The sequence below is a fragment of the Solanum verrucosum genome, unplaced genomic scaffold, assembly GCF_900185275.1.
Source record: "Solanum verrucosum unplaced genomic scaffold, falcon-dt-bn FXZP01000261.1, whole genome shotgun sequence".
Lineage (NCBI taxonomy): Eukaryota > Viridiplantae > Streptophyta > Magnoliopsida > Solanales > Solanaceae > Solanum > Solanum verrucosum.
In genome coordinates, this window is record NW_026019969.1 from 11,562,915 (window position 1) to 11,576,432 (window position 13,518).

Below are 13,518 nucleotides of genomic sequence, written 5' to 3' on the forward strand. Positions count from 1 at the left end.
GATCCAATTTTGAGTAAAATAAATATCGCATCAGATCTTGTTCAAATAAAATCATCACGTACTATTAATAAAAGTATAACTTACCTAAATCCCATAATATAAAGAATAAATTACATCATATCCCTATTCTTTTTCTAATTACAATAATCTCTTAAAATTTGTACCTTCCAGATACATTAATTCTAATACAAAAAGAATCTTTCTATTGCTCTAAAATAGAAATAAAATCTGAAAATTAATTAAATCCCATAAATTACGCTTACGTTTCTTCTTACTGTCAATCATACAGAGGCAATCCAATCAAAATGAATAAATACAAAATTTCAAATTGGTCCCTCCATCAACGAAGAAACCTTTCAGATTTGATTAAAAAAAAATTGTCGAAATTTTGGATAAGCAAGGTGAGTTATGAAGGATACAAAAGTGATGGAATTGTTGTTTGACAAACGATTTCCTTTTTAATCTTCAAGTTCATCGAAGATCCTTTCAATTTTGATTCAAGATTGTTGAAAATTTTGAGATTCAAAATTCTTCTCCTAGTTTGTTGAAGATCCTTTTAATTTTGATTCAAAATTGTCAAAAAATTTGAAAAGATACATCATGAATATAGCTATGTTTAACTAGTATATGTTTGCTTATACGCATAATTTTCCCTACTTCAATTTACAATTACAATTGACTATCTAAGAGCTCCGAACCTCAGCATCTAGATTCTAAATTCAGAAATCATTCGCGAATTGTAATCAAGGGAAACTATTACAATTGACTATCTAAGAGCTCCAAACCTCAGCATTTAGATTCTAAATTCAGAAACCATTAATCAAGGCCCAGTGTTGGGCCGATATGTCACATTCCACCGAGTTTTGAACTGTTACCGGGCCATAATTCCTAACCCGAAAATGATCCACACAGGCCCATAACCTCCATATGTTAAATTAATAAACAAATTAAAAAGGAGAATAATAATTTAAAAAAAAAACATTATCTATGGCATAAAGTTAAAGAAGTTTTATTTTTATTTTTCCCTCTAAAGATTCCCCAGCACAGACGACACAGTTACTAGTAAAACCACAGCAAGCAGATCCAGATCCCACCTTCATCCTCAAGATCTCGATCTCACTTCACACTCATCTTTCAACCCAGGTAGCTCCACAACCCGACCCGATTATTCCTCCATTGTTACCCACTTCATACAGTTGAAGTCTTTAGTTCTATGTTTATGCAGTTAATGTAGTTCGAGTATGTTCAGTTCATTCATAATTTCATTCCGAAGGTTAACTATCTTCGAAGCGTGTTCGTGTGTTTCTAGGTTTTAATGTAGTTTAATTCTTTGCTTAATGTTGATATTCTGAAGATTCACTACTATTTGAAGCACATGGAACAGTTACAATTTAGTAAAAGAGCTGCAATTTAGTTTAATTTTGAATTACAATGGATATGTATAGAGAAACTGGATTAGTTTTTAGTTTACTAAGTTTGATTTTAATACAAGCTTTGTTTAAGTTGCTAACCTTTCCTTGTTTAGGCAGAGACTTAGAGGATCCTCTCTCCTTTCTTTTTTTTTCTATTTTTGGTGGATGTTCTTGCTGCAATAAGATTTTCTTGGGATAAATTTCTACTTTAGAAGATTCCACTCCAATGTTATAATAGTAGACATGTCAGAAAGAGGCGGATCCGAGATTTTAAGTTACTTTGCAGAGTAGCACTGCACCCATTTCTAAAAATATCAGTTCTGTATATGGTTCCCAGTGTGCAACTACTGTGTCTGCCATGATTTGGATAATAACAACTTTGAACTACCGGAGTGAATAGTGTTCATCTCTAGATCTAATAGATGTGGATCTATTAGGATGTTGTTCCTATATTGTGAATGTCCTGTATGAAATTTGAACATTTCCGAAGCCAAGAAAGTTACAGGTGAAGAGAGAATTTTTAAATGATCTGTTTCCATCTGCTTATGTATACTGTTACAAAGAACCTAGCTTGTTGTGCCTTTCAGTACTACTGAATGGTAAAAGTATCTTGGCATAGGGGAGTTACTATTATCATGTCATTTCCACTGTCAAATTCTTCTATCGCGATTTGTACAATATACAACAATTTTTTCATATAATGCTTATTATTACTCCATCTTAAATCTCCAATCTTATCAGAAGACATCTTATACCACACATCTCTTTTTGCCTAGTGTCAATTATATTGCTGTACTCATCAACTGAAATAACAATACTTTGAACAGCAATCATAACCTTTTTATTAACTTGTATATATGTTGTATATGCTACAGTTATTACTACTCGTCAGTATGTCAAGAAGGCCAGCTCGCCGTTTTGCAGATACTGGGAGCATTCCATTTGTGGGATCCTTTCACCCCAAATCACGTCCATCTCCTTTATTGTCCTTAGGACTTGTTGTGGTAAATGCCAATCTCTTTTGTTATTATTGCCCTTTGATAGTGTACTTATTACTAATAAAGTTTGACATTTTTTCATATGAAGGGTTTGGTTATGTAGAAAATCATAAGGAAATTAATTTCATCATAACAACAGAGTAACAACAAAGAATCTGCAACTTTACTGTTCTCTTTAAAAGGATTTACTTCCTTGCAAGCACATTTTTAACTATACAGTCAATTACATGGTACCTGTAACAATGTAATTGGAACTAGAGTTCATTTTCAAGATAAGCAAAATCATGAAAAACTGTCATATTCTCAAATCTTTGTTGGAGAAGGGCAGCTTATTATAGGTTTTTTGGGGGATAACTGAAGAGACTTGCTATGAAGCAGCACAATTACTAGGGAACTACTTATGAATATGCCTTTTAAATGTTTATTGTCATGCAAGCTCTTCTCTATGTGTATCCAATCAATTCATCCCTAAAACTGAGAAGCTAAAGCAGAAACAAAAAAGTAGGGTCAAAGAAGGCAATATAATTGAGGTCTTGTCTTGTATGGTTTAATGTAAAGCAATCTCATGAGGACTAGCAAAATCCCTTCAATGACATAGGACTTGGGAGTACTTGATTTAATTGGCCTAAGGTTCTCAATCTCCTATGCTTAGTGCCATTCAAAGTAGATGCTACATTACCTGATGGTGAAATACATCTGTTTTACTTAGATATATGTTATTCCACATATATATTTTCATTTCTACTCTTGTTGAATCAGCATGCTATCATTCCATTCATGGGCCTTTTACCATTGATATGAGCTCATTTTTCTTATTGCCTAGGCATCTCTGTTTCCTTTTCAGTGTTAAGTATTCATAAAATGTTGCTATTTGATGGTGTGTCTGTCTTGATTTTCTTAATATTTGGATCTTGTTAAATAATCCCAATCCTATAATAGCCATTGATATGATCACTTTTTATGTAAATTTCAGGGTGCATTGCTGATCATTGGGTACGTATATCATAGTTCAGGTTCGTAGCCATATATTTCTTTACCATGATTGTGTGCTGTCTAAGCAGTTGTTCATGTCATCATATAATCTCCTGATCATATGATTCTGGATGAGTATATCCTCTATCATTATTTTCTAAGATTATTGCACATGATTATTCTGTTACAGGCCTTCTTAATTCTGAACCCTTTACTGTTTTCTCTGATAGGTGGAAGAAGTGCAGCAGATGCTTTTAGTAGACTTGAAGGTAACCATCTATGTAACTGAATCAAATTTGCATTTTTGCTGGCATGACAGCATATGACCCAGTTGCTAGGAAGTTTTCCTATTTCCAATGGAACTGATAGAAAAGACTGCAATTAGAGTATTCCTTATCGAAAAAATAAAAAATAAAATATAACCAAGAGTCTGTAATTAGAGCATAGCGATGATCTTGCTGATGTGATTCTCTAGGTGTATTGTTATGTGGGAAAAATAGCATTCTTCATATTTTCTTCTGTTCTCTTGAATGCTTGAAGTCTTTCACCCCAAGTAGATCCATGACATGGTATTTGTAAGAAAGGCTTGATTTCTCATTTATATAATGTGTGCTTGGTGTAACTACTTGGAATTTGTCAATGTTAATCTTACTGGCTGTTAAGAAATGCTTAGCCAAACATTATTTGTTAGTCTCTCTGTTCCTTAATTATTTCGTTATTGCTGGCAAAGGAAGATTTCAATTATTGTCATAGATGTTTGGCGTTGGACTTTATGTTGTTTTTGTTTCGCTTACAATTTTGTTAGGTGGTACTTCATGCACAGCAGAGCTTCACAGAGCATTACCTGTACTGAAGAAAGCATATGGGGATAACATGCGGAAAGTGTTGCACGTAGGCCCTGACACTTGTTCAGTGGTCTCTAAGCTATTAAAAGAAGAGGATACTGAAGCTTGGGGCATTGAACCATATGATTTAGATGAAACTGATAGCAACTGCAAGGCTCTTGTTCACAAAGGGATTGTTCGAGTAGCCGATATTAAGTTTTCTCTCCCCTACCGTTCAAAGTCGTTCTCTCTAGTCATAGTATCTGATGCAGTGGATTACTTGTCTCCAAGATACCTTAACAGAACTCTTCCAGAGTTGGCAAGGGTGGCTGCTGATGGTTTAGTTATTTTATCTGGTAAACACTAAGAACTTTGGTCCTTAAATTTTGTTTAAATGGATCAGCTGGTTTTCATTTTAGAACTGGTGATGTAAAACTGAGGTAGGGTTAATAAGATCCACTCGACATTTATCTAAAGTATTGGAGTGTTTTTTTAGGTTACCCTGGTCAGCAAAAGGTTAAAGGGGCGGAGCTGTCAAAATTTGGCCGGCCAGTAAGTCAATGATCTGATCTTTTCGTAGTGCATAATTAAAATTTGATGATGATTATTCATCTATAACTCCCCAGTTCTGATCCATGCAACTTGACTTGTTCAAGTATCTAAAAGGTTTTTCAAAATATTATAGCTACTGTAATTGATGTTTCCTTGAGATTGAATACCGATGGTTCAATTGCACAATAATGGAGTCATGATTAGCTATTTATAGCAAGAGTCTTGGCTTTTAATTACACGGGATCCTCTATTTGCTTATAATGCCTAACTTCTCACATTGCAGAGAGTAATGGTGTTAGCTAATTTAACCCTGTTCTCTTCTTTTACAAAGCATATAAACTTTACCTTGCTTATTTTTCTCTCTATGTAGGCCAAATTGCGGAGCTCATCCTGGTGGATTAGATTTTTCATTCAAACCAGCTTAGAAGAGAATGAACCTGTAACTAAGAAATTTGAACAAGCAGCAGCCAAGAGGTCTTACAAGCCAGCCTGCCAAGTTTTCCACCTCAAGCCACTTCTTTGATAATAAAACACACATCTCTGTTTAAAAGATACTAAGCGTCTTCAGCTGTATTAAATGACATGCTCCAAGTGTTGAAAAGTTGACAATTTTTGTTGGAGGAAGTTGTTTCTGTATGATAGGTTTCACAAGTATTGTAAAATAGGCTAGGAGCTTGCTGTCAATTGGTATTGCTCCTTGTAGCTGCAAACATAGCTGGTTTTAGCATGTCCAGACCAAAAACATTATTTGAGAATTAGTACTGTATAAGCTAAGATCAATAAGTAATTTATGATTCTTTTGTCATATTGTGTACTCTGGTTCGTCTGAAATTAATTATTTGTTTATAACTCTGAGTTTCTTACTGGCATTAAAATATCCAATCCAGATTATGTGAAATAATTGCTTATTCTATTAATCCGTGTACTATTTGTCTACTGGGGAGTCGTTAATTTGTATTTGGGTGTTGGTTTTTAATGATTTCCGAATGCTCCACAAGAGCTTGGTTTATTAACAATCACTTTATCTATTTTCGTAGTGACACATTGATTTGCTGCAGGGCTAATTTGTTAGGAATTTGGTGTATTTTTTCTTGGGAGTCTGTAGCAAGGAACCCAAGTCGATCTGCACTACGAAATGCACTGTATTCATAAAAACCTTTTCTAGACTCGGGAAAGTAAATGAGATCTCTTGTCTTCCTATTATTTGAATAAAGAAAATATTCTTTTTCAGATTTATTATATGTAAAAATATAAATTTCTGCTAAAAAGATTACTAAAAAAAGCCTGTAAAAGAAGTTTTGTAGGTTATTTATAATTTTTGAGGTTTTCTAAGTTGAAATATTTCACCAATCTATTTTTCTCATAAAGATCAATGTAAAGGTGGTGAATAAATGGATTTGTACAGTCACCTTAAATAATTTGGAGAGAAAATTATTTTCTTTTTATCTTTTTAAGGAACCTCCAAAAGAACATAGAAAAAAAAAATGTATACCCGGATCTGAAAAATATTTGCAACTGGCAAGTCGCAACAAACTTTGCTCACAGTGAAGTGATACAGTGAAAGGCTTAGCTTCCATGGCCAATCAATGGAAGAAACTGAAGCAGCCTTCTTCATTATCACTCTCTCCCTCTTGTCCATTTCTCTCGCTTCTCAGCTTCGCTTCTCTCTTCCTCTTTTTCTCTATCTTCAACACCTCACATCAAGCCAATTCGGCGAAGAATAAAGCGTTATACTCCAAGTCGTGTAACTTCACCGACGGACAATGGATTTACGATCCGAGTATCAACTCCCCGCGCTATGATAACAGTTGTAAGGAGATCTATAAAGGATGGAGTTGCATTGGCAGTAAAAAATCAAATGCGCTTGACATTGTTAAGTGGCGTTGGAAACCCTATCAATGTGATCTCCCTCAATTCGATCCTCTCTCTTTCCTTCACCGCTTCAGAGACACCAATATCGGTACTTCTCTTTCCTACCTCTGCTTATTTTTGTCTGTATGAGCTGTGAAATGAAACAAATTCCATATAATAAAAGCTTGTGTTGCTTTACTTTAGAGAATAAGATAAATCATGAAAATTGTTGGTCCTGTTATATTTGTCTGTTGAACCCGGAGGCGGTTTCAGGATTTAAAGACAATGGTGAACTTAATATATATACAACTTTTTGAAAAGGATTCGAAGGGAGCATTGAAGCAATGGGTAGGTTCTCTACATCACATCCCTTTGAGTGCGGTCCTCCCCCCCACACTGCTGTGTAAATGTGGATGCTTTGTGCATTGGGCTTCCCTTTGTCCATTTTGATTTCTTTAAACTTGTGTGTGTATAATATATATAATGTCTGTATATAGTCAAGGACAAAACAGTTAGAGCCTCCGCGGCTTTTATATACTTGATATACCTTTGGTTGAACACACAGAAACTTCTCTGTATAGTTGGTCCAAATGTGATTATGGTTGATAACATGGATAATAATTAATGAAAACAAGCTTTTGAAGCCTAATTTTATTTTATCTTATTTTCTGACTGTAGTCTTGTGCAACCTTTAGACCTTATGGATGTTAAACAATGCAGGGTTTGTTGGGGACTCCTTAAACAGAAACATGTTTGTTTCACTTTTCTGCACTTTAAAGCGGGCGCCAGGCGATGTGAAAAAGTGGCGCCCTGCTGGAGCTGATCGTGGTTTTACCTTTCTGAAGTATAACCTTACTATCTCATATCATCGGACAAATCTATTGGCTCGTTATGGTAGGTAAGATTTGATAAGTTATTTCACATTTGTTAATGTAGTTTTAGTCATGTTATTCGACAGATTGTTAGACTAGGCAACACGGCTGTTTTCTGTCATGCAGATCAGAATTTAGAACCATCATTTAGACATCTGCTTTTTCTTGTGAGCGTAACAGTTTTGCTGTTACTTATCTCAATTACAATATGCCATGTGCATCTTGTGACATTATTTTTCCCAAGGCGTGATAGGGTAGAAGTGAAGTTGTCAACTAGTTTTTCACAGAATTATACTGAGGAAGTGTACACTGTACACTGTTGATCATGGATTTTTATTCTCTTATCTATGTGAGTCCTTTAGTTAAATATTGAGGAAAATTGGAGACAGAAACAAGTTTCAAGTTTTCTTAGTGATTCAAGATTTGTTATGTGTTACTTGAGCCAAAGGTCTTTAGGAAGCAACCTCTCTATCTCCACGAGGTACATGTAAGGTCTGCGTACACTCATCTCCACTTGTGAAAATTCACGGGTTATGTTGCTGTTGTTGGTTTCTGAATCTACTCAGTTGTAGCAGTGTACTTTGTTACTCATGAAGAAACTGTTTCTTATGTGTTCATGGTTAAATCATGGAACGTAGCAGTTTATGGCTAACCATTGGGATTTTGATGTTTCATAAATATGATTCTATGGTTTGAAGGTTTTCTCTAGTAATACGTAGATGATACTAGAGTATGCCTAGTTTGTATAACAAACTGCATTGGAAATATAATTAGTAAGGATGTTTTTGTTAGTTACACACCAAGAATGTTCTGGTTTTATGCCAGTATGACTCAAGATTTGTAACAGAAAACTGTTGGTGGTGGTTTTATGCCTGTATGACTCAAGACTTAAGTAATTGATAAATTCTTGTCTAAGTTCGTAAGTGTGATTTTCTGGATCTTATGGGTGATAATGGCTTGCTGCCGAATCTCAATTCCAAGTTCTTAAGTAACTTATCAACTACTTTTGCATTCTGCATAGTTTCATATATACTCTCTGTATTTGTTATTATACAGGTGGTCAGCCAATGCCAATGGAGGGGTACTGGAATCTCTAGGATATAAGGAGGGTTATAGAGTTGATGTTGATGTACCAGAAGGAACATGGGCGGAAGCTCCAAGTTTCCACGACATTCTCATCTTTAACACGGGTCACTGGTAAGGCTATTTTCTTGTATAATAAGATTCCTTTGGTGTGAACGTCGAGGCTACTTTTGCTTCTGTGAAAAGTGAATTTGACATGGTTAATACTTGATGGTCTATTTAGTGTAGCATCTTTGGCTCTGACCAAGTGGTATACTAACTCCCTGTTGATGGGATTAACTCTAGTAATTTTTTTCACCCATGTTGATGGAATTAACTCTAATCATTTTGTGCGAATTTGCAAAAAGGAGCCAAAACTCGGTTTATTCATTCTCTTCTTCTATTGTCTGTGGATCCTCAAGATTTACCAATGGGAAAGAAAAGCACATTGTAATGATGTCCTAAAGGCCATGGGAGGTACCAGTTTAACAAAACAAGTGAACTTATGTTTCCTGCATTTCGAGTTGTAAAAACTACCAGATAAGTAAAACAAATATCCAATTGTAAAACTTCTCATTGGATGGAAGTTCTCAATGGTGAAATGTTAGCATGCTCATGTTTGGATATTCTGATAAATGAGGAAATATATAGCAATTAGTAGGGTACTGTAATCAGAATATCATTTAAGCACAACCTTCTAAACTATGATAGAATACACAGATATATTCAGCCCATCAGTTAGTAAAGAGTAAAGAGACTTAAATTACTTATAAAAGAAAGTAATAAAGAGAGACAACCTCCACATTAAATGAGATCTAGGAAAATTGTTCAGTGTTGCCATTTGATTTTTGGTGATTATTCTAGATGGCAAAAAGAGATTGACCAAAGATAAAGTGGAAGGGAAGAACACAAGGAGCAGTTTGAGGGGTATGGTCACCTAATTACATCCCATTGTTTTATGTTCTCACCCCACAGGTTCTGTACAGCTCTTCGCTAATTGCTGTTTTTACTGTTCTTGTATCCTTCAATTGTGTTGACATCCTCCTGATGATCCATAATAGATCTTCACTTTCCAAATTAGAAGTGGTTGATCATCAATGGGTGAAATTCATAAACCACTAAGAGTTGCCTTGTATGGACTCTGATTCTTCAGGTTTATTACAATGTGTTTATAGAATTATTGATGCCGAGTCAGGGCATCTTAGTACCTATAGTTTCTTAACATGATGTTTATGGCCCAAGGTGGTGGATTTTATCTGTCATCAGGATTCAGGTGTCCTGCTGGAATTTTGTACTGACATTCTGTTAGCTTCAATTTTCTTTTGATCAGGATTCTGTTAGCTTAAGTTATTGTATCTTTAAGTAATTTGTTTCCGTTGATTATTTTTTCGTACTGATTAGTGATTTCTTATCTTGCTTTCCATTCTTCTGTAAGGTGGTGGGCTCCTTCAAAGTTTGATCCAGTAAAGTCACCCATGCTTTTCTTTGAAAAGGGCGATCCTGTGGTGCCTCCACTGTCCCCCGAAAGGGGGCTTGATATGGTATTAAAGCATATGGTACTGTTCTATCCTTTTCTTCAGGCCTCTTCAGAAACTTTAGTCTCAGTTATGCTTCAGAAGTTTACATGTGCTTCTTCTCTAATCTTCTTTGTGTGTTGTTTCTACTAGATATCTTATGTGGACAAAAGGATGCGACCTGGCACCACGGTGTTCTTGCGAACCCAATCTCCAAGGCATTTTGAAGGAGGTGACTGGGACCAAGGTGGCTCTTGCCAGCGGTCACAGCCTCTCTCACCTCAAGAGGTAACTTTCTCCATTTAAATAGTTTTAACTATAAAAAAAGAAAAGAAGAAAAACTATCCGTAGTTTACCAAGTGTCAGGCAACCCCCGTTATTGTTGGAATACACTTAATCTTTGCCCTGTAACTGTTAAAATTGCTTTCACCTGCAACTGAGCACTTATGGCTCCACTTCACTCTAAGTAATAGGTCGCTGAAAGTTATCCCTTTGTGTTCTGTTTTCCAGGTGGAGGAACTCTTTTCCCTTAAAAATAACGGAACAAATGTGGAGGTTCGCCTTGTGAACCAGCATCTATACAGGGCCTTTGAAGGCACTAAATTTCATATACTGGACATATCTCATATGAGTGAGTTTAGAGCTGATGCCCATCCGTCTACAGCAGGTGGGAAGAAACATGATGATTGCATGCACTGGTGCTTACCAGGACTTACAGATATCTGGAATGACTTGTTTGTAGCATATTTAAGCAATGTTGAAGATAGGACCTAGGTTATCACAATCGATTTCATTCTTAATGTTAATTTGTTACAATCTTCTTCCTTGAAGGCAATCTTGTTACAACTTGGGTGTATTCATTCCTTATCTATAAAATTTAGTTAGCAACTGAATATTAAAAATTCGCGAAAAACAGCCGCTAGCCCTTCCACCACCCGAATTTGAAGAGCACGGTTGCTTCAGAGTTTTGCAACTCCACATGATTCATGAGTAAGAGTGCGTAAAGTCACCCGCTAATAGCGTCGATTAACTGAACCTTTACTAATTTGCAACTGATGACTTTCTGTCCAAGATGCACTAATTTAATCTTTGCTTTTGCTTAACATGCAGTTCAATTACAACGAATTTTAAAAAGTCTACAGCGTGATTTTTGCATGTCCTTAATTTATGGTTCTTACTTTAAAAAGTAAATTTTATTTTACTTTGTCTATACGCCCTAGAATTACTCCTATAATTAGGGCTTCTTTTTTTCTTTTTTATTTTAACTAATCTTGTACATGAACTTATTTGGTTTGCTTAATAGAAAAAATTACCTAAATACATAACTTATTTTACCATATTCTCTAAAAATTCCTACCATTTGAAAAAATTACAAAATTTCTACTCTCCTATACATTACTTTACGCGATTCTCCTATACATTACTTTACACGATGTATCAAAACGCTCCAAAATCGAAACGTGTGATGTATCGGGATGTATCCGAAACTGGGATGCGGTGTATCCGGATTCCACCAAATTTAAGGGATTTTTATAATTTGGAAAAGACTAGGAATAAGATGTAATTAGTATTATTGTAGTTATTAGTGTCTTTTGATGCTAAAACGATGGGCTCCTAGCATGTCACTTTCAGTCAAACAAAAGTTAATTTATTTTCTTATCTAATAAAATAAAATAAAACATAGTTTTATCTTTGGTATATTAGGCATGTGAACCTCTATCTTTGTCAAGTCATGATGAACGTTAAACACAAATTTTAATCCCATACTCTCATTTTTCAATGGTGCTAACTTTGACACTCTAGTCCAAATGCCAACATTCACGGGCTAACCATAAGCTTAAATCATGTACGCAAGTTGGCACAGCGCTTTCGCTTTAAAAAAATTTCGCTCATTTGGATGTGCCTATAAATACCAAAAACATCTCACATTTTCAAATCACAAACACAATCACCCTTCTCCATTTCCCCTCAAATTTGCCTCAAAAATAGCAAAGTAAAAGGAAATGGAGATCTCAAAGCTTTCAACCTTTGTTGTGTTCTTGGTTTTAGGTTTAGCCCATTCTTCACTGGCCCAAAATTTGCCCAAAGACATTGTTCTAGTCCACAACAAGGCCCGTGCTGAAGTTGGTGTGCCACTTCCACCTCTAAAATGGAACGATACACTTGCTGCTTATGCCCATGAATATGCTACCACTAGATTAGGTGAATGCACATTGGTGCATTCAGACTCACCCTATGGTGAAAATCTTGCAATGGGCTCCGGCGATTTTACAGCGGTGCAGGCCGTTAATTTATGGGTAGGAGAGAAATCGAACTACGATTATGCATCCAACACTTGTAGAGAAGGAATGTGCGGACATTATACTCAAGTTGTCTGGAAAAATACCCAACAAGTTGGATGCTCTAGATTGAAATGCTCGAATGGTGAATGGTGGTTTGTGTCATGCAACTATTACCCACCTGGAAATTACATCGGCGAGAAACCTTATTAATTGATTAATTAATTAATTAATCGATTACGATGCATGGTTACAAAAAAAAATTATAATTAAATTACTTTTATACCATGCAAGTCAAGAATATATGTAATGTGACATGTAATAGCTGGGGAAGTTGTCCTTAGCTTAGCCCTGTATTAACAAAATGGAATTTAATTAATATATTAAAGTCTATTTTTGGATGAAGTATATTTGACTATTTATTTTATGATCATCATCAACTTCAATTTCAATATCTTTGAGATATCACGAATATCTATGAGATCAATTTTATTCATGTTCCTTTTGGATTAGGGTCAAATCTCGTGGATTTTAAATACTATAGAGTTGTAATTAAGATGGATTGTTGGACGGTAAAATGGGCGAGTGAGATTGAATATAGACTTATCAAAAGTAAATTAATTTTTCATTAAAAAATGAGATGATCATTAACTCGTTCAAATACTTTTGTGCTTAGATGAGTTAGATCAACATACGCTAAGCAATAGGTTATAATCTAATAGATTAACTCTTACAAAGTTTTAGTTTTTTTTAATTTTTGATCATCTGTTTGATTGCCTAATAATTTTTTTTTCTTGATTATTGATATCATATACCATATCAAACAAAAAAAAAAAGTTTTCTTAAAAATAATTTGATAAGGTTTTGCATGGATTAATTTGGTTTACATATTTAACCTACATCAGTCCAACTTTTAAATGAGCTGAATTAGACGAATCAAAATAAATTGACTTACATAAATTAACTCGCCCCAAACTCGAATATGTCATACTTTAATGAGTTAATTTTTTCAGCCCTAATGACCTGTAGTCTCGAGCATAGGCAGCAACAGTGTTGTTCCTCCATTTTAATGGTGAGAGTGGGCCACCAACTTCTGCACAGACCTTGTTGTGGGCTTATAACGATATCCTTGGGCTCATTTTGGGCTGGTTGAAATATGGGCCCTGGCTAGTATTCCTCTTT

The 13,518-nt window shown here is 35.1% G+C and overlaps 3 protein-coding genes across 3 annotated transcripts; all 3 read left to right on the forward strand.

Annotated features, from left to right (window-relative positions):
- Positions 1–1,015: 1,015 nt before the first annotated feature.
- Positions 1,016–5,560, forward strand: LOC125815657 (probable pectin methylesterase CGR3). The gene is made up of 7 exons (XM_049495187.1): positions 1,016–1,143; positions 2,288–2,416; positions 3,384–3,423; positions 3,613–3,651; positions 4,188–4,562; positions 4,703–4,758; positions 5,129–5,560. The coding sequence occupies exons 2-7, from the start codon at positions 2,306–2,308 to the stop codon at positions 5,279–5,281; spliced, it is 774 nt and encodes a 257-aa protein (XP_049351144.1). The 5' UTR covers positions 1,016–1,143; positions 2,288–2,305; the 3' UTR covers positions 5,282–5,560.
- A 682-nt stretch (positions 5,561–6,242) lies between these two features.
- On the forward strand, positions 6,243–10,964 carry LOC125815648 (protein trichome birefringence-like 13). Its single transcript, XM_049495178.1, has 6 exons — positions 6,243–6,718; positions 7,330–7,507; positions 8,538–8,678; positions 9,979–10,099; positions 10,211–10,345; positions 10,568–10,964. Exons 1-6 carry the CDS (start codon positions 6,334–6,336, stop codon positions 10,829–10,831), a joined length of 1,224 nt encoding a protein of 407 aa, XP_049351135.1. The 5' UTR covers positions 6,243–6,333; the 3' UTR covers positions 10,832–10,964.
- Positions 10,965–11,985: 1,021 nt separating this feature from the next.
- LOC125815668 (pathogenesis-related leaf protein 4-like) lies at positions 11,986–12,568 on the forward strand. The gene has a single exon (XM_049495198.1). It carries the CDS (start codon positions 12,061–12,063, stop codon positions 12,547–12,549), a length of 489 nt encoding a protein of 162 aa, XP_049351155.1. The 5' UTR covers positions 11,986–12,060; the 3' UTR covers positions 12,550–12,568.
- The last annotated feature ends 950 nt before the right edge of the window (positions 12,569–13,518 follow it).

Excerpts from the sequence above, each read along its gene's own strand:
- LOC125815668 (XM_049495198.1), top strand. The coding sequence starts at position 12,061 with ATGGAGATCTCAAAGCTTTCAACCTTTGTTGTGTTCTTGGTTTTAGGT.
- LOC125815657 (XM_049495187.1), top strand. The coding sequence starts at position 2,306 with ATGTCAAGAAGGCCAGCTCGCCGTTTTGCAGATACTGGGAGCATTCCA. Across the intron at positions 2,417-3,383 it reads TGTCCTTAGGACTTGTTGTG|GGTGCATTGCTGATCATTGG; the intron begins GTAAATGCCAAT and ends TGTAAATTTCAG. Across the intron at positions 3,424-3,612 it reads GTACGTATATCATAGTTCAG|GTGGAAGAAGTGCAGCAGAT; the intron begins GTTCGTAGCCAT and ends TTTCTCTGATAG.
- LOC125815648 (XM_049495178.1), top strand. The coding sequence starts at position 6,334 with ATGGCCAATCAATGGAAGAAACTGAAGCAGCCTTCTTCATTATCACTC. Across the intron at positions 10,100-10,210 it reads ATATGGTATTAAAGCATATG|ATATCTTATGTGGACAAAAG; the intron begins GTACTGTTCTAT and ends TGTTTCTACTAG. Across the intron at positions 10,346-10,567 it reads AGCCTCTCTCACCTCAAGAG|GTGGAGGAACTCTTTTCCCT; the intron begins GTAACTTTCTCC and ends TCTGTTTTCCAG.